This window comes from Aplidium turbinatum, chromosome 15, assembly GCF_918807975.1.
Source record: "Aplidium turbinatum chromosome 15, kaAplTurb1.1, whole genome shotgun sequence".
Classification (NCBI taxonomy): Eukaryota; Metazoa; Chordata; class Ascidiacea; order Aplousobranchia; family Polyclinidae; genus Aplidium; species Aplidium turbinatum.
Window position 1 is genome coordinate 11484381 of NC_137486.1, and position 26151 is coordinate 11510531.

Consider the following 26151-nt stretch of genomic DNA (forward strand, 5'->3'; position numbering starts at 1 on the left):
CCGACTCCAAACGCAAAACATAAACTACAATCCACATTTTTTATAAACATACCACATATAACACTTTACCTTCCCTATCCCTTTGTCATGAAGAAAAGGCATATTTTTAAAAGAAAAAATTACTGCTTGGAAAATAAAACCATAGAAGTAGGCGTACACAAAAATAATAATTGTGCGAAGAACAGCGTAAATATTTGTATGCTAAAAGTATCAGCTGGCAAAAAAGTTAGACCCCGGCTCCAATCCGGCTTCTGTTTATGCCAAGAATTTCAGACTCCGGCTCCACTGTGACTCCGGCCGAAACCCGAGACTCCGTCTCGTAAATATTCCAAAAGTCCGGCTCCTGTACACCTCTGCTTTACGTGTCCAGCCACGACACAGCCGCATGCTCTTGAATGGCGTCGAACCGCGACGCCCTTTCGAGTACTATAACAGGGCTCTCACCACTCGGATGTACCATAGCCTTCTGAGGCAACGAAATAAGTTAGTTTTTTATTTGCTTAGTAGCAACGAATGGGTACAATGTGAGAGTGACCTATCTGTAAGGTTAACAGCTTTCTAAGCATTATAAGATCACCTGCTTTTACATTTCGGCTAAATTGGTCAATCACAGTTTATTTACAGTAAAACAGATGAAATACAGTCGGTGCAAACAACGAACTTAAGGTTAGTTGTCAAAAATGAAAATTAAACAAATATTAAAGAAATTAAGATTAGAGGATATTAAGGTTATACCGAAGCTTCAAGCTTTATATCCTGCAATCTAACTACAAAATAACAGCAATGACAATAGCTAAAATAACTGTACTCAAACTAGATTTCAACTGCATCTGGAGTGAAATCAAGAGCAAAATAGGGAAAATATCAAGCTATGTGGTCTCCTGGAGTTAGAAGCCGACAAATGCTTGCTATGTGTGGACAGAGTGGTCACTTTCATTTCACGATTTGCCTCTCCATTGCAGTGATCGGTGGCTGGCATTGCGGATTTGATTTCACTGAGCTTCGCTTTTCATTGACAGGAGTTGTTGTGACGTTTTGCTTACGTCAACTTTAGCATGACTGCTTTTCTGCTTATTCGGTTTTCTTGTTATTCCAATTAGAGTTGCCAATTTTCTCACAGTTTAATGCAAAAAACTAACCACTTTACATGATCATTGCAAATTTTGTTAATCCATGTTAATCGACGTTTTGATTCATGAATATATTAAAAATACTTCACTGTGGACCTGGAATACACAGTTATTGTATGTCGCAAGAAACATTTGTTTTTATTCGTAAAATTTTAATCTCGTTATTTGTATTCTATGTTGTAAATGCTTATAAAAAGAGAAAGGGCAATGCAGTGCCATGTGATTCTTGGTGCTAACGGGAAAACAATAGGCCTGCGGTATTTTGCTGAAATTTATTCTCGATTAAAAGCAGCACAAAACGTAGCCTATTTGGAAATAAAAACAAATATATTTGGATAGCTTTGAAAGAAAAGTAATTTTGCAATACCACAGAGAGATGACAGACAACGACTAAATTGGATTGGACAACATCACTCAAAAAACAATACAATAAACTAACAAGTAAAATAACACATTAAATTCGAATGGTTTTTCCAAAACTTTCTGCCCTCGCGAGGAAATAACCTGTTACATCTAAACAAAAAACAAATAACTTGGGGTATTTTTTGACGAGGGCAGAAAGTTTGTTCAAAAACATTTGAATTTAATGTGTTATGTTACTTTGTTGCATATTTCAAATTAGCTTCAAACTATTTTTAAATTTTAGCAGAAAAAAGATAAAGTTGATCAAACGATTTGAAAAAAAGATCATGACAGGCAAAATTTAAAACAATGGTTACATTAAATTGGAGAATATCTCGTTTTACGGCCAACTCATTATAACATAGCTCTGCAACATAGAAATCTGGCACCCTTGGTAAAAATCAATTTTGTGATGTGTGCTAAGCATGGATGAGTTAGGGATATTGTGTCACAGTTTTTGTTTGTAATATACTTGCCATGTTTCAGTTCACTCTTACTTACTCCATTGGCGGCTCTTAAAAAGCAAATAAGATCACTTAAAATGTCATCGTTTAAGACATTTTTGAAAGGAGGCATGATGCTTCTTCCTCTTTTGAGTACATCACTCTTGTAAGGCTGAATAACACTAGGATCATCCTTTGGAGAATAAGGCTCAAAGGGACTCATACCACTTTTTACAGTTCAGAGAAGCATTTGTGTTTTGGTTTAGTTTCTAACTACACAAAAATGCCTTTAAACTAAATAAAGATTTTTACTGAGAAACTTATCTTGAAATAAAACAAAAACAAAGAAAAGAAATTTACGATGAAACAAAATGTTTTCAAATTACATTTTTTTCAAAACTCTTTTCTTTTCGGCAATCCCGGAGGTCAAGAAGTAAAAGAAATTACCAAGACAGCGTTGGCCCTCCGACACATGGGGTAAATACGAAGAAAGATACGGTATAAAACGTCTGCCAGAATGAAGACTTTTTGCTTAGCGCCAACGCTTCTGACTATTGTATTAAATTTGGCGTTGAGTGCATTGATGGCAAATACAATAGTTAGTTCAACGAAACCTTAATAAAACCTAAGGAGATTTTGAAACATTTGTTCATTGTTAGCTACTGCTGCTACATATTCCGTCTATTCAAGGAAGGATGAAGTCTGTCATATAAGCAGTCAGCAAGTCTTTGTTTGAAATTTTTTCATATTTCCAACTTCCTTGTATTCACTTTTGATGCTCAAAACATTAGTTCAACTCATAAGGCTATTTATATAATCGAAGCTAAAGACGTTGTGCGGTGTACAATGCTTCATTGTTCGCTTTTTCACTTAATTACATCCGCTGCTGCTTTAAAAGATGAAAAAGTTTTGATCTGTTCAGCATCAGATTTAATATGGCTTACTTTTCTGCTTCGCTGGCCTGTTTATGATTTTATTGTAGCATACAAGTAGGCTACAGTTAAGGCAGGACTTAACTGATAAATGGGCAAGGGTTTCTCCCAGCAGGGTAAATGCATTAATTAGGCGTATTTGAATGGTTTGCTTTACAATATAGCATTTGCATCACTGCTGAAGTCAGTAAATCCATTTAATTTGTGTTTCCTATATTGGACCGGTTTGACAGGGATTTGTAAAGTAGCTACAAGCAGCTTGAAACAAGTGCGTTCTTGTAGTTCTTGTAGTTTTATCGAACTTGCCAAACTTGAAAATGAAAAATCCTGACATGTGAACTCAAAGACGGGCTCAAACAGAAACTAATTAAATTGGTAATTACAACTCTAAAAATATTTGCATGCTTTGTGAATTTTTCTCTCACAAGATTGAAACGAAACATGTTTTTTTAAAAGTTGCGTATAAATCGAATTCGAAATATAGTCCAGGCAAATCACCCTATTGTAGGCTAATCCGTTCTTTTCCTGTGGTTTCACTGCCTTTCTGTCTATTTCTGTCGGCTGCATAGCCGAGTGGTGAGAGTCCTGGGACGGCAATCGAAAGGGCGCCGGTTCGACACTGCTTAAGAGCATGCGGCTATGTCTTTGGCAGGACACTTAAAGGCATGCCTGAAGGTGGACACGAAGATTGGCTTCCTTGCCTTCCACTTAATCTAAATCTTCAACCACCGGGTGTTAAGCCTGGATACGACGACGGCCTTTCTTTAGGCTTATTTTCTTTAAATTCCATCTCATTGCAGATTGCTTGATGCTTTTGTTTTATTTTGCTTATTTCTAAAAAAACATGGATGAAGAAACTACAATTCCAAGCCCAACAGGTAAGAGGATCGTAAGGATTTGCAAACTGTTAAGAAAAAAACCATTGTTTTGTGTGTATCAGTTGCCATAGCTTAGTAATTTTCATATTGTTTTAGTATTTATTTGTTGCAATTGAAAAATTATAACTACTGTTCACCTTGTTGTAGCTTATTGCTTTATAAATAAAAAAAATTCAATGCTGAAGCGAAAAGGTTTATATTTAAATTATTTTAAATCGTTTACTAAATTACTTTGAGTGAATTAAACTTACAACGACCGCAATAATATAGTTTGCTTTAGTGCACTGTTTTTCAAACCCTTTTGCTATTGACTACGGCGTTTTTACTTTTGAAGGAAATCAGGGCATAAAAATACTACCAATCAAAAGTTCAAAATGCTATCAAACAGTAAGCAATAGTAAGCTTGAATTCAATACTAATTCTCAATTTATTTATCAATTATGTTAAGTCGATATGACATTGTGGGTTGTATAATTTTTGGATGGAGGACCGTTGAGATGATATTTTGGGCCGGTACCAATCAAAATCCCAGGCGCCATGAACAAGACATTTTTGAAGAAAACAATAAAGCAGTAAAGAATACGCCGTGCTGTGTTTCCAAGCCCACTGGAAAGATTTCGGGTCCCTGAGATGATCTTGTGCCGAGGTAGACCAACCTCTTGACTTCCTTGTTGATGCTATTGTTCGAAGGTGCATCTGACAGGGCCATTGAGAGAATAATGTGGGCCCAGTACCAATGACATCCTCGGGCTCCAAATAAAGACATTTTTAAGAAAGTCTCACTAGGCTATATGCAAGAAATACGCGGAGGTTGCTTCAAACCCCCGGGCCCCTAAAACCATGCCGGGCTCGATTCCAAAATACCCCTTGGACTCACTTGTCAACGCTATTGGCATCTGCTACAATGGCGCAATTCCGTGTGGCGGTACAATAATTTTAATCATAGCTCCAGTGACTAATCAGTGTATTTCAACAGATGCTTATGATGGCTTGCCTACAATATCTGTCATTCGAGTGATAGTGTTTCTTATTATCTGCACTTTCGGTCTGCTGGCAAACATGGTGGTGATTTTTCTTGTTTTGGTGTTGAAAGAATACAAGAAATCTGTAACACATTGGTGAGGTTTACAATCTGTTTGAATAGGCCTACACCCAAGTAAATTTTTTTTTTTTTCAAAAAGTGATCATGCGATTGCAGCATTATTTTTTGAGTCCTAAATAGCCTACGCAGTGTTGGTTTATTAAACATAAATGATTAAATTTAAATGTTGGGGTTGTCTCTTCAATAAATTGTGCAAGGCGTGATCAATTTCAGAAATAAAAAAAAATACCATCATAGAATTAATTTGATGCATAACAACTTCATTATTGTTGTATTTGTTACTGCAGTTTGTTAAATTTTGATGTTTTTTCAACATAACAATTCATCTTGCACAGGTATGTGATGCAACTTGCTATTGCTGATTCTATCTTTCTTATGAGTCTTCCATTCCAAGCGTCAGAGGATTTGAATGAGGCTTGGATATATTCCATTTGGCTGTGCAAAGCCAAGGATGCTGTACTCTTTATTAATTATTATGCATCAATCATGTTCTTAATGGTGAATATGGCTTGATATTTCATAGTTGATTTAGAAAATTTACTAAATTGATAGAAGTGGACAAAAGATATTTTAAACTTTTTTTTTACCTTGTATTTTTCACATAAAGATATGATTAATCAAATGCTACATCATGAAAAATGACGGGATAATTTGGAAACAGCTGAATTTGTTTTTTCGGTTGTTTGACAAATGTTAAGATGATGGTGATAGCCGTTGATCATTTCTTTGGTCTGAGACACCCACTTTAAAAGATTAAGTTCTAATTGGTTTTGCGTTACGTCTATGCTAGCAAAAGATTTGTTTTAAATGTTTTGGTTGATTTAGTATTGAATTCTTATCCTTGGACTGACAAAACTTTCCTGGCAGTTTCGCATACTTGTGGAGGCTTTGAACCACTGACGTAAGGCCGGTTACCGAGATTGACAGAGTGAAGTCTCTGTTTGTTGAAGTGTTGTTGGCCCGGAACTATTTGACCTATTCTGTGCCGCTGAATGGAGAGCAGTCCTGAAATGCGTTGCTCAAGCGCACACCCCGAGAGCCGAACCAGCACCGCTTGATTTTGAATCGAAACTAACATGAAAGCTTTCAATTCAAAACCAATCGAAAAATTATTCCCTCAGAAAGTCTCCCAGGAAAAATAGAACTAACCAGATACTTTTATTGTACTGTACTTTAGATTATGAGCATTGATCGGTACATTGCCGTTTGCCACCACTATTCGAATCGTCTGCAAAGCTTCAGAAAGCAAAAAAGCGCTTTGATCATCACTGCTTGTGTTTGGGTCATTGCAATACTTCTCTCAATACCAATCATGCTTTATGGTACAACTGCTGGTATAGAGCCTAACTGCCGATGCACGTAAGTTCCAGGCTAAATGTATAGTACCGAGGATAAGGAACCTGCAGTCACAAGAGCATTTGATGTGCCGCGCATAAGAATTCTGATTTTACAATATATCATAAAAAGAGCAAATAGCCTATCATGTCACCTTAGGTCAAAACTCAAAGCCACGAAACATTTCAGTGACTTTTTGTTCACTCAACCTCATATGTATTTGTAGCAACTGCGTTTTGATTTGACTTGTATGGCAATTGAAGTAGGATAAGTTCTAAAATGCGCAAAAGGCATCTTTGAAGAAAAGACTGGTGAAAGTGCGTAAAGTGAGCAAATAGATAAGTAAACTGTACTGAACTTAGCATCGGTTACTTTTGAATTTTTTTCGTGTATTGAGCCTATTCCAAGCTAATGCGTTCTTGCACAGTCTTTTTTCTTTGCTGTGTTCAGTCGTATCGAAATTAGTCATGGATAATTTTAAACTATGCGGCAAAAACAGCATTTATTTGGGCTTGGATATTTACAACATTTGGTAGGCCTATAATAAGCTTAAAAGCATCCCCTGTTGCGAACAATATTTTTAGTGAAATATATCTCACGAAAAGTCGGTTTAGCTCCGACTCTTCTGATGAAAATGTGAAAATCTACTTGCTAAGAATACTGTATATAGCCGTTTTCAACAGTTATCATACGCATCATTAAAGAGAACGTTTATCCATCTCACTTAGCGTGAAATATAAGCTAGAGATGTTAAAAAAATGGTAACGCATGGGCTTAATTTGATTAGAATATTTATTAGCTTGCCAGGCGATATTTAAAGTCAAAATATTCGTCGCCGCCAATAAATATTTCAAAACTTATGCAGCCCGCAAAAGCAAATAGATCCCTCACCCTTGGTGTAGTAGGCTAGTTAGATTATCTTAAATCGAAAAATTAACTCCTTAGGTGACAAAATGTAGAAAGTAGACTACGTTAACTTTGAAGCGATAAAAAGGGTTAACAAAAAGATTTCATGACTCATATTCGTTTAAATGGTTCTCAGCTTATGTGCCACGGCACACTATTGTATCAGAAGTTTTACAATTGTGCACTGTGCAGTTTAGGTTTTTTAACAAGATAAACTAGTGCTTCTATTTTGATGCATCTCAAAATTAATGCACATATCAACAATATCACAATGTAATTTCATTCGAGGCATAACCTATTCAATCGAAAAAGAACAAAAAATGAATTGAAGCGGACCTAACGGAATGCAAATCGTCGCGTTTCGGCCTGCAAAAAAAACGCTTGAACACATCAATTTAACTTTCGAGGATTTTTTTGTACTACAGTATAACTGATGGAAGCATTTTAATTCTGAAATTTTTGAAGCGAAACCTACCATTGAGCCAACCATTATAGGCCTACTCTTTACTCTTACAGCTGTTTTGATCTTACGTAACTCATCGCAAGTGCTTGACAGAGATTTTTTGAGATGTTTTTACTTTTTGCGGTTTCCTAAGGAGATAAAACTTTTTTGTTGCCTTGGAGAAGCAATAGAAAATGAGAAAAAGTAAGTTGAAAAACGCTGAATCAGACTGTTATTGAAAAATTAACAGTCTGACTAAAATCTTCGAATTAAAATTTTCTTTGTTTTTCAACATGTGAGGATGTTAAAACCTATTGTGTCATCTGGGGAAAACAGTGAAGAAACCATAGAAATCTAATTTTTATAAAAATTTATTTAAACTTTCGCCCAAAGTTAGAAAAACCTGGAAATTTCTGCAAAATGTGACAAATCAGGCCGTATCTTTAGGTGGCCATGCGTAACTTAAATGAACTTTTCATCCTCTGTTGCAGCATCATTTGACAGAGTTTTACTATTGATTTAGGCTAAAACTGCTTTCAGAATGCGCAATTTTAAGATATTTTTTCAAAATTTTATGACTTATGAAGGTCCCCCATTTTCGTTTCATAAACTGTTATTCAACCTACTGCAGGAGTGCGACATATGTTCATCGCGAAGACTTTATTTTAGAGACAACATTGCAATCAACAATCTTCACAAACCCTTTAGAAAATCCGTGAAAATACTCTACTCTTCTGGCTGGAAGTGTCACGTCACTTACATGTATATATGTCTAAAAAGTTCAACTCTCAGATATAGCCTATCACCTCGAAAAAGCAAAAACATTCAAACCCTTCCATGAGCCAGTCTGCATGGCATGCGCTTTATTGGCATCCGTTAACCTCAGTTGATGATGTTAAAAACCTTTCCGTTTGCAGAGCTATGTTTCCTTACAATAAAAACTACACTGCGGATTGCTTGAATCAGGGAACGCCACTGGAAGAATGCGAGATGATCGATCACACCATAACCTGCCAGTACACCATTGCTTATACTTTTTTTAATTTGAGCCATGGAATTTTTTTTTGGAAGCTTATATAAACATTGTATTACGGAATAAAGAAGTGGTCTTCATTCAATTTTTTTTAACGTCAGAACATTAAGTCTTGGAAGTTCACTTTTAAGTAGATTATCGCCTATCAAGATGCGATTTAGGCCTAGCATTGTGACACCATTACAGACAATTTTTTGAGCTTGATTTGCCATGTTTAATTGTTTTGTAACTCTATCATCGTAATTTTGTAACATGGTGATCTTTTAATAGTAAAGAGGAGAACGGCGATTATTATTTGGGAAACGGCGGCAATGGAAGTGAAACAAGTGGATTCAATTTTGAGGAGTACTTCGAGCAATATGGAATAGGGAATGGTTCTTACGACGAAAAAGATTTCATCGAAGAGGGAATAGCTGAAGAGTGCCACTACTTAGATCGTCCTTCTGGATGGATTGCATTTATTGTGTTCAACTTTATCGCTATGTTTATTGTGCCGTTTGTGGTAAGAATATTTAAGAATCAAATTTGTAGCAAATATGTTAACATACACTTTGTATTTTGTTGAATGGATTCCACTATCTTATATTTAGAATTTTAGATCAGCAACCAGTCACAATCCTTCCTTTTTTTTTGCAATATTTCCATAGCCTCAAATAGGATGGTGTTTGCTCTTCGTCTTCGATGATGGCTAAAGCATCTGAATAAGACTTTAAAACTGAATCCGGCCTTGATTACAAAGTAGATGAAGACAGTTAATTCCATCAGTTTTCTATAAACTGCTGTCATGTGGTATGACCTTCATAAATGGAAGCTACGATCACTTAGTTGATGCTTTCCCTTGATAGTTCAAGTTTAAATTCTTTGTAAATGATCAAATTACTCTAGTTAAATATTAGAAAAGATATCTTAATCTTTACATCACTGACATCTATCAAAACTAAAGTATGCAAAGCATTTCAAAAGTGTTTGCAACTTGCATTAAAATTTATAAAGCTTTTTCACTGTTAGCAGCATTTTTCTGAGTTTTCTGTGTCGAAAGAATTAACTTGGTTGTCCTTGCCCTTCTGACGTTTGAAACTAGGGCATCTAAAGCAGATAATGCATCCTAATTCTGAAAGAGCCACAAATTTTCGTTTGTTATGCACATTGCATACATAGGCCTACATCAGTTGAAACTTGGCTATTTTTTAATAAATCATTTCTAAATTTTCACCAGGTGATGATAATCTGCTATGGACTAATAATACGAAACATTAAAAGCGTGAAGCAAAGTGTAACGAGGTCGAGAAAAGGATCTTCTAAAAGTGATGATAACCGTAAACGCATCACTTTGATGTGTGCCATGTTGGTGATGACATTTGCATTGTGTTGGATTCTTTTCCATGCATTACATATATCTAAGATCCGAGGAATTCAGACAAGCCATGTAAGCCTTTTTTTGTTTTCAAAAGTGCGTTGAAGATTGACAGTTAAACGCCTAACGATACATTTATAGAAAAGTGCATCTTCTACTCAAACTACTTCAATAGAAAAAAATCCCCACATAATTATGTTTACTCATGTGAGATTGTCATGCTCTCTGCATAGGGATGTATCTATTGTACGCAGCGGCCATCAGGCTATAGCGTAACGTTGGAACTGCACTGTATTGAGTTTGTCCTGGTAAGGGATTGGAAAGTAAAACATTCACCATAACCCAACAGTAGTCTCAGTAGCGGATCCAGTGGGGAACCTAGACACGTGTCCACACCACCCTCCCAAAAAGAGAAAAGACATAGTTTCTCTGTTTTCAAAACATAAAAAATTTGTTCCACGTTTCATTGATCTAATCAGAGGCATAGGAAAAAGTGTGCTTTTAAAAGTGGGTGGGCTACAAGGCGTACGCGTTCTTATGCTCTTCAAAACTGAGAAACTAATAGCAAAATTCCGAAGTAAAATATATTGCTCACTCAAATGATGAATTATTGAATTAAACCTACTCTTGTCTCAATAGCAGTATTAGCTAAAATGTACTGTCTTTTCATACTTACTATAACTAACCTATCTGGTGAAATGGACACACTGCGGTAAAAATTGTCGATTATCTTACACTATACACAAAACTAGACAAAAAGTTCATCAAAAACGCAATTATTAAAATCCTTCTGTTAACCAAGAAAAAAAATCATGATTTGAAACTTAACTGAAGTTGGAAGCCAATCCTTGTAGCTCTAACTTCTAAAGAAATTTGATTTTTAAGTAGATCAATTCCCTGGATCAATTTAGTCAAACACAAAGTGTGCGTCTTCAACAAAAAGACAAAAAAATGGAGGACAAAACATAAGTGATCAAAACAAGGTAAAAATTGTCAAACTGTTTTAGAGGGGCAAGCTATTAGGGGGGCTTTTCCATGATCCCTGTCATCCTGTTTTAGATCTCAATATTTACATTTTTATTTTGATTAAAAAATTTTCGTTGCTAAAGTTTTGGTTTCCTTCCCACAAATAATTGTTTTTCTAAATCCGCTTCTGTTACAACGAAAAAACACACAATTACAGTATATACGCCCATCAACATCAAAGCAGTAGGCCTAAGCCTTTTAGTAACTGCGCTAGTAGCTGTTTTCTAGGTAGGCTACATTTTGCGTTTCGTTTTCGCTTCGAATAAGTTCAGTAAGTTTTTGAATGACAAATTACGGTTTGTTTAGTTTCGAAGTGAAAGCTATTTCATTTCATTGTCTATTCGAAACGAAAACAAAATTACGAGAAGTAGCCGCGACCTTGCATCAATTTCATGAATTAGGACTTAGGGGTAACTTTAAAAAAACATAGTTTCCAAAAATATGTTCTAAAAGCTTTTCCGTCGTCGTTGCAAGTTAAGGTTTTTCTTTGCTAAAGAAGATTTGTTTACTACACTTTTGATGAATACATTCTTGTTTTGCTTAACTTTGTGATTTTCAGGAAGCAAAGTTACTGAGCAATTGTGTGTTTGCACGCAACGTTTGTTTACAGGAAACTTGAATAAGTTTTCCGAAGTTGTTACAATAAAATATGCTCATGTTACTTTTCAGGGTAACTCATGCGTTATTGCTACGACCGTCAGCATAATCTTGGCTTATCTAAACTCGGTTTTAAATCCTTTTCTGTACAGCTGCATGGGCTCAGAATTGAAGCAAAAACTCAAGTAAGCATTTGTATTGTTATCATTGTCACAGCACTTAAACTTTTTTAAAATTTGCGATTGTCACTTTTTTTAAATAAAGCATATTGGTGTTAAACAAGAAGGGTTAAAAATATTGCATGTCTTCTGTACTTTCAACTTCGATAAAAGTTTTGTTTCCGTATATTAGTCAAATTTCATGCTGCCTCACATAAATATGTTAAAATAAAAACTTTGCACATTTCACGTGACAGTGATCTAAATTAATGTACATTGTAAGCTTGATTTTATGCTTCGTTTAGCTTTTTTATTTTTAACGAGATTTTTAAATTTACAAACACAATGGCTTTTTGTTTTCTCAGCGAGCGATGCAAAAATTCTAAGTAATTAAATTTTAAACTGTGAAACAGTTTCGATTTACGTTCAAGGCATATCGAATCAAAATAAAAAAAAAATTCCTAACTCTGCTGGAAAATAACAACAAAATATTGGAAACCTGACCACTGCTGTGCTGTTATGCTTTTACAATTTAATGTTTCATGAGTTTATCTGATTGTACAATTTGGTTTCCATTCTTTTCTTTTTTTTGACAACTTGATACATATTTAATGCGCTAGCCTAGTGTCAATATTTCCGTCTCGGTTTTGCAATAGGTCTATGTCTTCTTATTTTAGATGTTTTGCTTTAGCAAAAAAGCTTCTGTTGTGACTTTTCTTGTATGTTTTGGGATGGATAGATGGATGGTCATTTTACTTTTGTTTGGATGCGAAGCGTACATAAAACAAAAACGTACAGTGTGCAATGCATCCAATGAGAGAGTGCGAAAGACTGTAGCCATGAAGGCGTAAGAGGTCGTCGAGTCTGCACTTTCTCTAAGGTCGTCGAATCTGCACTCTTTCATTGTCGTGTACAGGTGCAATGGTGCAATGCAAGGTGACCAACTTTGGTGTGTTTCTTTATTCACATCATCAATTAAGTGTCTTGCAAAGACGCAAGCATTCTCACTTCTCGATGGAGTTTTCCAAAGTAGCCTATATATTAATCTATTCCCATCCTCTATTAACTTATAATTTTCTATCTTCTGGTTTGTTTCTTACCTTTTTCAGGTATTTTGCAACTGCCGTAAAACCAAGTTCGACTTTTCAAATGTTTTTAATTTTTTGCATTTTTCTTAGATCATTGCAATCAGTGCCGGCAATGAAGCCTTTGATTGCCATGACATCTCTGAACAGCAAAGCAAAGCGGAAAGCTAAAGATCGGACGCGATCGAAATCATCGGGAGAAACTGGAAAGTTTTCAAATGAGAGAGATCTTTCAAGTTCTCAGAATCCCTCTACAATGGTGACCAAAGCCGTTATATCCAAAGTCAGTGAAGCATAAAGCAACAAGTTGAAGGATACACATTGAAATCACGTAATTACTTTCAACAACATGTGTGTGACCGTAAAGCGGAAATTGATTTGGTGTCATGATGAAAAGATCACATTTTTACTGCATCACTTTTGTAAAAATCCTTCATTTCATTGATTTTGATTTTTGAAACAGCGGCAATAGCACTCAAAATTGTTATGGTAGAGTTATTGCAATTACTGTTTTGAAAACGAGGCATGCGATTCGATTTAAAATTCTTTGCTACTGTGAAAAAAACAACGTAAAATTATCTTAGCTCATTCAAAAAAATCTGTGAAACAAACAAAATTACAGAAATTAGAAATTGAGTAAGTTTCTATTTCACACGTCTTGAAATTCGTTTTTCAAAGAAAGTATGATTGGGATTTACTTTTCTTACGGCACATCAGTTGCGGAGCTCTGCTGTACAGTGAAATATGTTGTAGTAAAAATGATTTTATGAATAAGATATTTGACATATTCTGTAAGAAGTGCATTTACATTGTACCGTGACCGTGAGCCATATTACGTATAAAGCAATTACGTATGTTACGCGACTGCATTCTTGTGAACAATGTGTATTGGTTGTGTTGTGGCTGACGACTTCTGCTGACTTAATGTTGGCGACTTTTTGCTCTGTTTCGTTTCAAATGATGTAAAGTTTAGAAAGAAAAACTGTACCGGTAAAATGAATGTAAATATGTAAATTAAAAGTATGTTTTCAAAGACAAATGCTACTAATTCCGTGATTCAGTGTGTAGGCTGCTTTCCAGCGTGTTACTTTGTTACCTGGGCTGGGCTACAGCAGTCTAATAACTAGCAGAATTGTTTTGCCGCAACTATTAAGTATCTAAAGATAAAATGTGGCAAATGGGATCGAAGCTAAACGGAAATGACATCAATCTTTTCTACCATTCTGTTGGAACTGAGTCACTTTCGTCACTAACAATGACTATATTAACAACAGTTTTAATGCGTTCTTCTGCAAAAAGAGAACGGGACTTCAACATCGAAAAGTGCCATTTTATTGTAGGTTAATAATGCACACAAACAATTTAAATTGTATTTTAACTGATGTCAACTGCGCTGGCGAAAGTGGCGAAGAAATCTCGCCAGTAGCGGATCCAGAGGCATCTGGTCAAGTGTCATTCAAATAATAAACACTCGTTACAGGGAAAATTAAGGAACACGTCGGATAGATTTTCGAAATTTCTCTGTTACGTGGGAAATCATAAAAATAAAAATAGCCTGCTTATTAGTGCTTATCTTCCATAGATAAAAGTACCATAAATACAACTTAAACTTCTTTAAGAAAATTAATCATTAAAAAATTCTGTTGTGTCGGTACTCAAGCATGAGTATAAGGTTAAATCCAGCATTGAACCAAAAATTTTAACTCCAATTTCTACAAAAATCTGTAGACTACCTTTGATTATTGTGGTCAAATAAAAAAGTGAGCGTCGTAAAAAAAACGAATGAACCACAAAACACGTAGAAAACGGCAAAAATTAGGTAAAATTTAAAAACATTTCTATGAGTAGCCTAAACCCGCAGACACTGCCTGTGTTTTATTTATCAGCCACCAAAATTTTGCATTGTCCATTTTTTCTTAACAGTTTTGATTCATCGGACCTTTGGTGCCTCTTCCCCCAGAAAAACACTTTTTAGATCTGCTGGCGAATCTAGTAATTTAGTTGCTTGATTTTTTTGTTGCTTCTATAGTCAAGCCCATGTCACAATCCATGAGTTACATCAGCCCAAAAGTTACCAGGGCTGCCAAATGCTTTAATAAATTCCTTAAAAAATAGATGCTGAAATGCAACATTGGCAATTATAACCTAACTGAGCACGAGTATCACTTTGCAGTAGAAAAGTCGGCAACACTTCATATTCTTAGCGACAATGACGAACAACTTTCAAATCGTTTGAATGTATTACAAGTTGTTTACTTACATCTTTCAACATTTTTTAGCCGATAAATAAGTTAGTAACAAACTCTTTACTTCCAATATTAAAATCCCCCCCCCCCCCAATGTTTCTTTTACCCCTCTAAAATTTTCTTTATGGCTACGTCACTGTACAGCAATAGGTCAGGAGTAATTTTCAATGTTTTTAATCTTTTTAGTATTTTGTCAAATTTTTAAAGATAAAGTTACCCCAATGAGTTTTTTTGTTTTTTCTTAGATTAAAGCCTAATGGTGCATGGTATTTTTTCAGCAATTAAAGTGTAATTTTACTTGCAAGCTTAATGAAATTTCTCCAAAGGGAAGAGAAAAAAATTTGCTTACACATAAAGAAAGCAACGTTTATCTCTGATTGAAAATCTTCTCTCAAGATCTTTCGTACGTAAAACGATAGGTTGGATTTGATTAGAAAGGCACCCAGGGGTCGCAGCGATAATTTTGTTGCGACCAGGTGTGTGAGAAAACATCAAAGACAATTCTCCACAAATGGCGCTGGTCATCTTATCTGTTGCATATAGTGAGCTTACCAAGAGTTAAGCGATGCGTGGTAGGTGACTATTAACGCTTCTAAGATACTCTGTTACTTCTAAGATAGGTTATGTAAGATTGAGTTTCGTCTTTTGCAGCAATGATTGAGTCACGCCTTATAAATAAGTCAGTGAGTGCAGGTTCTGTAACAATTTTTTCCAATGTTTTTTTAATTTTTTGTTTCCAATGTTAGGGGGCTACGGACACTTCAGTTGTCCGTGGTAACTTTTTAGGCTGTCCGTTCCAGCTCGGCTGTGTAGCCGAGTGGTGAGAACGTCTGCGCGACGTTCGAAAGGACGTGAGTTCGACACCGCTCCAAAGCACGCGGCTGTGTCTCGGCGAAAGACACTTAAAGGCAAGCCAAAATAAAGGGAGCAGCTGACTCGAAGACTATATGTCACTTCGCTGCTTCCTGTCGTCTGTTGTATCGCATCTGTGATCGCAATGGGCGCAAATAAAAGCATGGTTATTATTATTATTGTTCATAAATTAGTTTTTGTAAAAATTACTGCACTAAAATTTAACCATCTCACATTTAAAGAAACATTTTTTCAAAATGCTTTCTAAAGAAACATTTTTTCAAAAAACAAAAGCATAATTGGTGCTCAGTGACAATACATTTGGAACGAAGTCGTGCAGTTGGGTCTTTGTTTGTTGCTTGCTCGTGATATAATTGTTTGTTTGCAACGCATTCTCTTTTTTTTTTAATTGCCTTGTCTGAACCAGGCATCGACGACCTCGGATGAGTAATAGTTAATTAAACCAAGTATTGCTATGATATGTTCTATCAAGGCCGACTCAAGAATTCTTTAGTGCGCAGTGGTTCTATAAATGCTTGTTTCTGCCTTGTGGATTGTTTCAGATGAGATTGTCTTTGTTCGCCAGTGGCCTGCTTTCCAAACATTTTACCAGTTATAAAGAGATGCTTCAGTTGTTGCGTTCCTATTACATGACCGAGAAATTCATACTGTCTTTTTTCATATTTTTAAACAGAGATCTGTATCTGTAGTTTGGTTCACTTGATGTAAAACTTCTTTATTTGTCTTCTTTGCATGCCATGGAATAGCCTACGTTGCATTCTACGGAAGCACCACATCTCAAGAGCATTTTTTTTTTTAACTTTTACAATGCATTTACGAAGCAAAAATATTTGAAACCAGGAAACATAACTTAACCGTAATTTTAACCCAACTTACTAGCCTACTTTGGTAAAGCCCAAGGCAGACATGCGCTTATCAGCATTTTTCAGTTTGTGATACTGATATCCTGTTGACTCAGTTTACCTTTAAAATTTGTGTTGGTGCTCGTAATATATCAGAGAATGACTCAATATCTATTTTAAATGACATTATGCGAAGGTTTCAATTTGACATGAGTCAGGAACAATTCCATATGCTTTCTACCATCTACCAACATACGGTGTAACATGCCACTCCCAAAGCTGATCTATTAAAACAATCAGTATACACCACAGCTGTAGCGCACCCAGCATGGGGCTAAGGGGGCTCAAGCCCCCCCAAACCCTCCACTAAAAATGAAGTTTTTGTATATTTCCCATTTATACACTTTTGCTCACAGGTTAGGTATGAATAAGATACAAGAATATTATATTTTACATATTTACAAATAGTTTTAACAGTCGAACGTTTTCGGTTTAACTTAAGCCCTCATAAGAAATCTGAAAATATTTATAAAAAAGCAATGAATTTAAACTTCTTGAAGGTAAAAATCCATTAGGAAAAGGCAACTACATACAGTTGCGTAGCCAGAAAAAGGGAGGAGGGTTGACGGCCGGCGGGCAAAGCCCGTCGGCGTGTTCTCCCAAAACGACACCCAGCGGTGGAGGGCCTCCCCCAGAAAATTTTGAAAAATTACTTTGAATTTGGTGCATTCTGAGAGCATTTTCAACGAAAATTTGGTTATGAATATTTCTGTAAAATGGTGCTGTCCGGTGGCATAGCAAAAGGATAAGATCATGTTTTCTTCGGCATTTTTCGGAAATAAAGCTAAGTCTGTATTTTCTTGTGAGATATTTGAATGTTTGGTATTGGCAAAACTCGCTCTTTTAATGCAGTTTCGTTTAAAATTAGGCAAACTTTGTTTTGGAGACATAAAGAGACTGAATGTATCATTTTCGTGACGTCACACGCGTGCCAAAGGGGGGATTGAAACCCCCAAAACCCCCCCTTTGCTACGCCATTGACTACATAAATAACTACTAAAAAATTTGGACCACAGGGAACTTGACACATCAAGTAAATATTTAAGAGAATGGACGCGCCTCCAGCTAATAATTGTTTGTTTAAATTTGAGTTATAGCGTTGACTGCCTCGTCACCCATGTATGGGTGACGGCCTATGTTTCATTCAGGCCGCGTCACCCATATATGGGTGACGCTATATGCAAAACGCAATGCATTATTTTTTTCAGGCCTGTGGCGCTATTTTTGGAAAATAGGCTTGGCAGTCAATGTGTTAACAGTGCTTCCTAAATTTTGGTGTCAATTTGGGATTTACCTTTGCGTAAAATTTTAAATAAGTCGGCAGATAATTTTCGATCAGAGCAAAAAGAACACTTCATGATATGGTCTTTGATGGTACTTTTCTCTCCCTAAAGTTCAGATGCTCCTGTACTCTCGTGGTCAAATGTCTGGTGGACATACCGATGTACCGTACGTCAATGCCGAATCACACGGACATGTAAAACTGCATACGACATTTGAGCAGAGAGACGAAGGCGCCTGGGACTTTAGTTGAAAATACGAACTAATTTTGAATGTTTTGTAAGGAGGAAAAACGTCCACATCAAATTCATTGTTTACAAAATTGTGTTTTGTTTCAAACTGTTTTCGTGCTAGTTGTTGTTTTCGCACTTATTTGTGTTGGCAAACTGAAAGCTAATTCTATTTTGTCATACTATACAATGTACATGACGAAAAAGTAGAAATCCATAGAAGATTGCGAGAGTGGACGTAGGGATGAGGATGCTGATGATGCTAGTAGCATGGGTTCACTAGAACAACTTCTAATCTAATTGAAAGAACGATTCTGATGATTCGGCAACCGGTGGGTTGTGAGGGCCTTTAAATATTAATCAAAGGGATAGGCATTGTTACTGTCACTATTGTCGCAACTCACTCGGCCGACATTTCTGAATTAGCCTCCCCCCTAACTTTTTTTCTGGGTGCGCTACTGCACCACAGTTAAGGTTGAACTAGCCAACGCTTATTCACATGTAGTTTCACAGGTCTCAGTAGTCAGTGGTTTGCATTACATCCAGACGAAAACCTAAACAACGACATCAAAATTTACCACTTCGTTGTATGCCAATGTTGGTTTTCGTCAACTTCAAGTTTACATTTTCTTCGCAAAAGTTTAAACGTTGTTCAGCCAACTGGAAAGCATGACGAACATTTATTGGCATTTGTGAACAAGTCAAACTATAACGTAACCTAATTGCGTGCCCACTATAACTGCGTAAAGTTGCAATTTCTTGTCAATGTCAAGGAAAATTGTTAAAGTTTTTATTAACATAAAAACAAAGGTTCCGGTAGGCGGGAACTTTCCTACAAGGCTCCAAGTGAATTCTACTTGCATAGCGACTCAGAGATATGTTCTGTATGGAAATGCGAAATGCCTATTTAGAAAGTTGTCAAGAAAAGCACAAATGGTAGCCCACTAAAGTGCTTTTGGACTGTAGTAGACCTGATCAGCAATTGAACCAAGACTTTTAAAACCAAACGATAAAAAATGCTTTTAAACTTCACTTTGGTTTGGAGTCAAAACTCTATCCAATTGATGCAGAAATGTTTCATAGATTCGATGGCAATGGTGAAACTAAAAAATCCGAAAAAAGGTGACCAAGATAGGGCAATTTTGTTACAAGTTTCTGAGAGGCAAGCCCCCAACACACTACTCTATTCACGTCTTTCATTATCCGAATCTCAGCTTTTACATTGTCAACTCCATGTCAATTTTTTTTGACAAAGCTATGGTTCCCTTCAAGATTTTCTTTTACAGCCGTAGTTTCGCTATTTATTTATTATTTATTTGCGTCAGACAAAGTTGTCTATATCCAAAACAAAAACAACGAAATAATACACAAACTGCAAATGTACAAAGGTCACAGAGAGCCACTTTGGATGCCGCCGGTTTAAAAGCTCACTAAATGGGCTATCTACTGTTACAAATTTAAATACAATGAGCGTTGGAAGAATTGAAAGTATTCAGAACGATAAAAACAATCAGATGACATCAGGTCTGATATAAAGCGATTTGAGGCGCGATTCAATGAGAAAAGTGTTTTGGCACGGTCGCAATATTTTGAGAAATCTAAAAGTGAAGAAACTGTGAAAGAAATCTCAAAAACAGGTTTCCAAGAAAAAAAAAATCTATATAAAAATAACAAAATAAAAACTTGATACACAATTGTTATGTTAGTCGCGCTGTGGTGCGGTATCAATGGTTTCAACGTTAAGGACACAGCTCTAAATGCTCTAGTGCAGTGGTTCTTAACCGCCGGTCCGCAGAAGATCTTACTTTCTGCAAAGCTTGTTTTAATGTGGAGTCATTAGCATATTGTAAAATTGTGATCGCACTGTAAAACATGCACAGCTGTAGAACTGACATATCTCCACGTAAAATTGCTTGATAATAAAAGTGAACTTTTTGATGACCTAATTCTGTGCCGTTGATAATATTTTGTGACAAATTGCGTGTAGTTTTCAAAAAGTTTTTGAACACAGAAATACATAACCAAATGGGGAATTTTTTCCTTGATTTTGAAAAATTTCAAAGTCGTTGGAGACGAAAATTTGGAATTAGATAAATTTGAATTTCCGGGATAAAGTCAGGCCTGCAATGGAAATTTGCCAGAATCGGAGTTTGAGAAAGCAAAGATCTTGTTTTTCAAAGACTTTGCGGAAATTAGCGCTTCGGAATGAAATGAAGACAAGCCGATTAGCTGTGGAAAATGCTGATGAAATGGAGTGGTAAAACAAAAAGACGTGCTGAGCATTGTGAGTCAACACTTGAAAGAGCTGGCTAACAATTTTGACGATTATTTTGTGTAACATGAAGATCCTCGACATGGAAACTTTTGAATAAATAATCCATGCATCGATGATGTCAACACATGCGACCTTAATCTTCATAAAAAGGAAAGTCTGATTGAATTAGCCTACAATATGTTGTGTTTCTACTTTGCAGTCCAGATTCGAAAAACATCATTGTCACACTTCTGGTTATCTCTTGCAAACGAATTCGTGCCTATAACTTTCAAAACAATCAATTTGATGTTTCTCAGCAGCCGATTTGTAGCAAGAATTGACAGCGATAGACACGTGTTTCGCCCATGAGGCTAGGCTCATTAGTATCGAACCGTGTTCTGCCACAAATTTATTCGACCACCGCTTTACCAGTCAGTTTAACTCTTATCTTTGTGGAAACAAAGAAAGAGCCAACAAAACCAGCAGGCGCCAGGGCAGAGGACATTGTGAAGAAAGGGGCGTTCTTCCCGGCTATCAGCACAAGGCTGAGCACTCACTGGTCTGAATGGCTAGCGTGGAAGCTACACCGTTATGGTTGGCGAATCGCAGCTGCTCGCTGTACTAGTGAGTGCTCAGCCTTGTGCTGATAGCCGGGAAGAACGCCCCTTTCTTCACAATCGATTTGATGGTAATTGTTTCAACTAGCTATTTAAGAAAGACAATTCTTTTTCATCTCTAGCTTTAATAACAAAGCAAAGAAATCGCCTGGATGCCGAAACAGAGCTACGTATTTTAGAAACTGCTTTGATATCTCGTTTTCCTCACATAGGCATAGGCTATGCTGGCAGCGTAACAGCAACAAATTTCCCACTGACATTGATTTTGTATGCAAATGGATTGACATTTTTCTGTTTGAGTTGATTAGGTTGCAGTTTTATTCCAATTTTTGTCCTGAATACAAATCATATGCTAAAACCTTGCATTATGGTGCGCAACGACAACTTTGGTTAACAAAACGTTACAAATATTCATTCTATTCACTACGATCTTTGATTGCCGGTCCGCGAACATTATTTTAAAAGTTTGCCGGTCCCCCACTGTTAAAAGGTTGAGAACCACTGCTCTAGTGCATTGAGGGATTAAATCAAACATTATTTCCGAAAAATCTATGGACTGTTGGTTGGCAGCCACCCCTCTGAAAGAAGAAATTCAAAGATTAAACGAAAATTTTTAGTCTTTTACTATTTAACATTAATGAACAGCATAAATCAAAGCCAACTCAATTTCTCAGACGCATCATAGGGAAAGAAGAATACGAAGATCTCGGTCCAGGTGGTGGCTTTCTCCGGTGGCATGCCCATTGCCGGTGGCAGACAACGAATAACATTTTCATCTAACTTTCAACAAAATAAATCAATTAGCCAACCAAGAACACGTTTAGACACTGTGCGATAAAGGGAACGCTGAAAAAAAATCTACAAACTGAGCATCTTATCTACTGAAGCTTATCAAAGGTCACATCGGCTATGACATATATGACAACTCTTCCAGCCTAGGATAAATGTTATGGCCAATAAATAGCTCATCTCTCATAGCTTTTTTAGTACCCGAGTAAATACCTGCCTACTGCTGATTTAATAAGCGTAATTAGAAGAAGAGGCAGTTTTGCTGAGATATGTTAAAAAAAACGATTTCGGCAGGTTGAATTTGATTAATTACCGTGATAATTGCTCTTGACTTTTTGTCAAGGTAGACGTAACCACAATACCTGCAAAATACGGTCTGCATACAGAAACGTCTTCTTGCAAATCAAGCGGAAAAGTTCATCAATTTATGAGACATCACGTGACCATCACTGTAGGCTGGCCAATGTTGTTTGCAACGTCAGTCACTGTAAGTGTGATGCAAAACTGATAATGAAGAAAATCTACACTTTAGTCGCATGAAATGAAAAAGCCAGCTGCATATTCAACTTCAGCATATCATTATCATGTGTTGGTAACTTTTTGCACGAAAACTTACAAAGCAATACTTTTTCTTTTCATCGACAACTTAATTGTGCTGGTCTAGTTCTTTAGTTGCTTAGCTTCATTGCTTGAATGAGACTGTGAAAAAATATTTGTTCAAAAATCAAAAGAGAATGCAAATTTGTGCCTGTGTTTCTACTGTCTACGACTTGCATTTTAAAGCTGATTTACTCTTTCTGGGGGCACGATTTAAAGAAGGAAGGAAGTGGCCAGCGCATTAAATTTGTTCATGTTTCAGTATTGTGATCATTTTATTCCAAAACAATCATGTTGCAATTCAAACTGCAGGCTATTACGTGATTAAGATTATATTGTAAGAGTTGTGATGCTCGAGGCTAAACTGCTGAAACAAAAGTGATTAGAATTGTCGCAAGTATGACGTCATAAAGCGTAGCCTGAAAGCGAAAGATTCAGAATGAAGTGAATCTAACTGAGGTTGACTGGTGTCACAAAGATTATTATGTTGAAACAAGCTTCGTTTGGCTGTGAAGCAAAATTTCTCTCCACGTAAAGTGTGATTTGAAACGAAATGAATTCACGAGCAGGATGTTTGCGCTAAAAAAAAACGAAGTTTGTTTCAAAAGACGTTTTGTTTTAATCTTCAAAAACTTATCAACCTCGGAAATTAGTTATTTCTCAAAGTGTGTTACTTAAGTAGCCTATGTCAACCCAGTCAGCCAGTGCATTTTTTCACGTTTGTTTTGCGTTTCAAGATGATTATGTGTTGCGTTTTTTTTTTAACTTAAAACTCAAAACAAAATGGAATTGTTTGAATTTTGAAACGAATTAAAACAAAATGCTGCACTATACCTTTAATTTAAAACGACAAACAGTTTTTTACCAAAACAAGCACTTGAAAACATTTTTCAACTTCAAATAACTGGATAGATATTTATTCAAGTACTTGTTTAAGAGTACAAAATATTTTCAAGCTCTTTATTTTCAATGTTTTCCAAGTTCGAGTTTAATCATACAGTATTCTATTGACTTTAACTTTTTGTCGAAAAAAATATGAAGTTTTTATATCCCTATCGAAGGTTCATGATTACCTTGTTTTAGATTTCGCTGCCGTAGTTGCTGACAAGTGGTAGGTTTATTTCTGTAGAAGAAAAACATGTTTTGGTTGAGTTACATAACAAAAGAGCGGAAGGGGTTACCTAACAAGTTTGAATTTTTAGCTTTGAAGTGAGTAGATTTTAATGTTTTGAAAATGCGTAGCCGAAAGATTACGTCGATATGTCAATGATTGAGTGCAAACAAACTGCACGTACTGTACCTGTAGACTGCTGTTCAGAAGCGTTTCAATCCTCCCCTAAGCGTGAGCTCAAGCTCAGCTTCGGTGAACGATGCTTAAGTTACGTTATAGTTTGACTTGTTCACAAATGCCAATAAATGTTCGTCATGCTTTCCAGTTGGCTGAACAACGTTTAAACTTTTGCAAAGAAAATGTAAACTTGAAGTTGACGAAAACCAACATTGGCATATTTTGTTCCAGAAAGACGAAGCTGCTTGGGTGTTGTGCTCGAGTTAGCAGAGACATTAAAAATAGCTTACTCAGCAAATGTAGGATACAATAGCAGGAAATAGAAGCAAAATTTCAATTCAGACATTCACATATTTGAAACATAAAGAAAGGCAGTGAAGATATAGCCTACTGCTTAAAATCACACCAAGAAATCAAAAATGTTAATGGAGTTTGGAAAACGCTGAATCAGAGTTTGAATTACCCTGGTTTTTGCATTCGAAGTTGCTACGAGATGAGAGATGATTGTTACAGGAAAAGGTCTACGTGAAAATGGAAAACCAAAGGACAAGTTTAAAAAACAGGAAAAATGTAGCCTAATGTAGCGCTGTATGAATATGCAGGTTTGCACACGAATATGCAATATGCATTCACACACGAAGTATAAATATGTGGGGTCGCACACGCACCTGTGATGAAATTTTCCTTCAAGTGTTCTTCCAATGGGCCGAAACAAAAGTACAAAGTTTTCGGACCTGTGCTTGGGCTATCATTGGTTGACATATGGTGCCGATAAGAGGAAACACTTCTAAAAGCAGTTAAGTAAGACTTAAGTATTTTTTCAACTAAGCAACTAAACTTGGCTTTATGTACACTACAAAATTATAACTTTCTATCAACAATATCATCCGCCAGCACAGCCCTCTGAGACATGTGTTTAATTAGAAAGATATAAATAGTTTTAGTTTTTGCGAGGATGTCACTTATGCTTACAATTAAAATACTTCAATCAGCTTCATGATTTAAAGTGGAGTGTATGTATTAATACTTTTACCAGAACTGCGTTTCAAGAAATAAGCTGTAAAATTGACTCTTTTAAAACGAAAGCTTAAAATTGTTAAACCAAAACAACTTTGACATTATTCACAGCAACGACAAGTGATGCAACTCCGTCGGATTTCTGCTTGATTTAACATAAACTTTATTTAGGCGTGTTAATCCAAATCATGTAACACGAGCTTGGTAGGCGAGATTACATCGTGTCAATGTAACTGCACAAAGCGTAGGCTACTGTGACGCATTTGCTACAAAAACGTGATAAAACTGGTTGCATTACTAAACCAATTAGTTTTGCTTCCTGTATTCGATATCTTGTTATCAACATCAGATAGTTGAGTATTTAGAATCTTTTCAATGAAGATTCTTTTACTTAACGTTAAATAGAAATAACAGCACCAACCCAAGTCGCAGGAGTTGTACGGCGTGATTGCGTAACTGTGAATAGGAAATTGCAAAGTTGTGAATAATTAGCTGCAGCCTGCGGCAAAGATATTTCACCTGGTGCAGTCTTTTTAAAGCGTTCTCACAAGCAAAGACACTGATTTTAAACGTTTGTTTCGATGTGAACTTATTTCGTTAATTTTGACTCGTTGAAAGCTTCTTAACAAAAGCAGAACGGACGAACATTTCAGAATGAGCAAAATGCCGCCGACTGCATGGCAAGTGGTGAGAACGTTTGCGCGACGTTCGAAAGGACCCGGGTTCAACACCACTCCAAAGCACGCAGCTGAAACAAAACAAGCAACCAATGTCGAAGCAAAATAAATTTTGGTTTCGGTTTCACAAAGAGTTTTTTGTCTTAGTTTCATTCAGAATTTGTTTTTTTGGTCAAATAATTGTAATACCAAATTAAATTTTGTTTTCAAACACCATGGCCACGCAAACACCTATTACTAGGTTGGTTTTAGCGTTCTAAATATAGGTTGTCAAGTAGTTTTTCAGCTGAAATAACTCAAAGCAGCTGCATTTCAATGTTGTCGCTTCAAGTGTATGTAAAACCATACGCACGCTTTTCTATATTGAAAGAAATAGTTTACATTTTTAGTCTTCATGTAGATTCGATTTCTATTGAATCCAACCAGGGTTTTTCAGAAGCACGACATGCGAAACTGCCTTAAATGTGTAAAAACAGTTTGCCAAGTGTTTTTCTCTTTATTACACATTGCTGAAAAAACTCAAAAGTATATTAATGCTGGCTTGTCAATACCACTCC

At 36.2% G+C, this 26151-nt stretch overlaps 1 protein-coding gene across 1 annotated transcript; it reads left to right on the forward strand.

Moving 5' to 3' along the window:
- Positions 1–3142: 3142 nt before the first annotated feature.
- Positions 3143–13988, forward strand: LOC145784561 (somatostatin receptor type 2-like). The gene is made up of 10 exons (XM_082596407.1): positions 3143–3282; positions 3708–3785; positions 4762–4903; positions 5223–5385; positions 6065–6246; positions 8488–8586; positions 8874–9105; positions 9820–10029; positions 11653–11765; positions 12917–13988. Exons 2-10 carry the CDS (start codon positions 3752–3754, stop codon positions 13119–13121), a joined length of 1380 nt encoding a protein of 459 aa, XP_082452533.1. The 5' UTR covers positions 3143–3282; positions 3708–3751; the 3' UTR covers positions 13122–13988.
- Positions 13989–26151: the final 12163 nt, after the last annotated feature.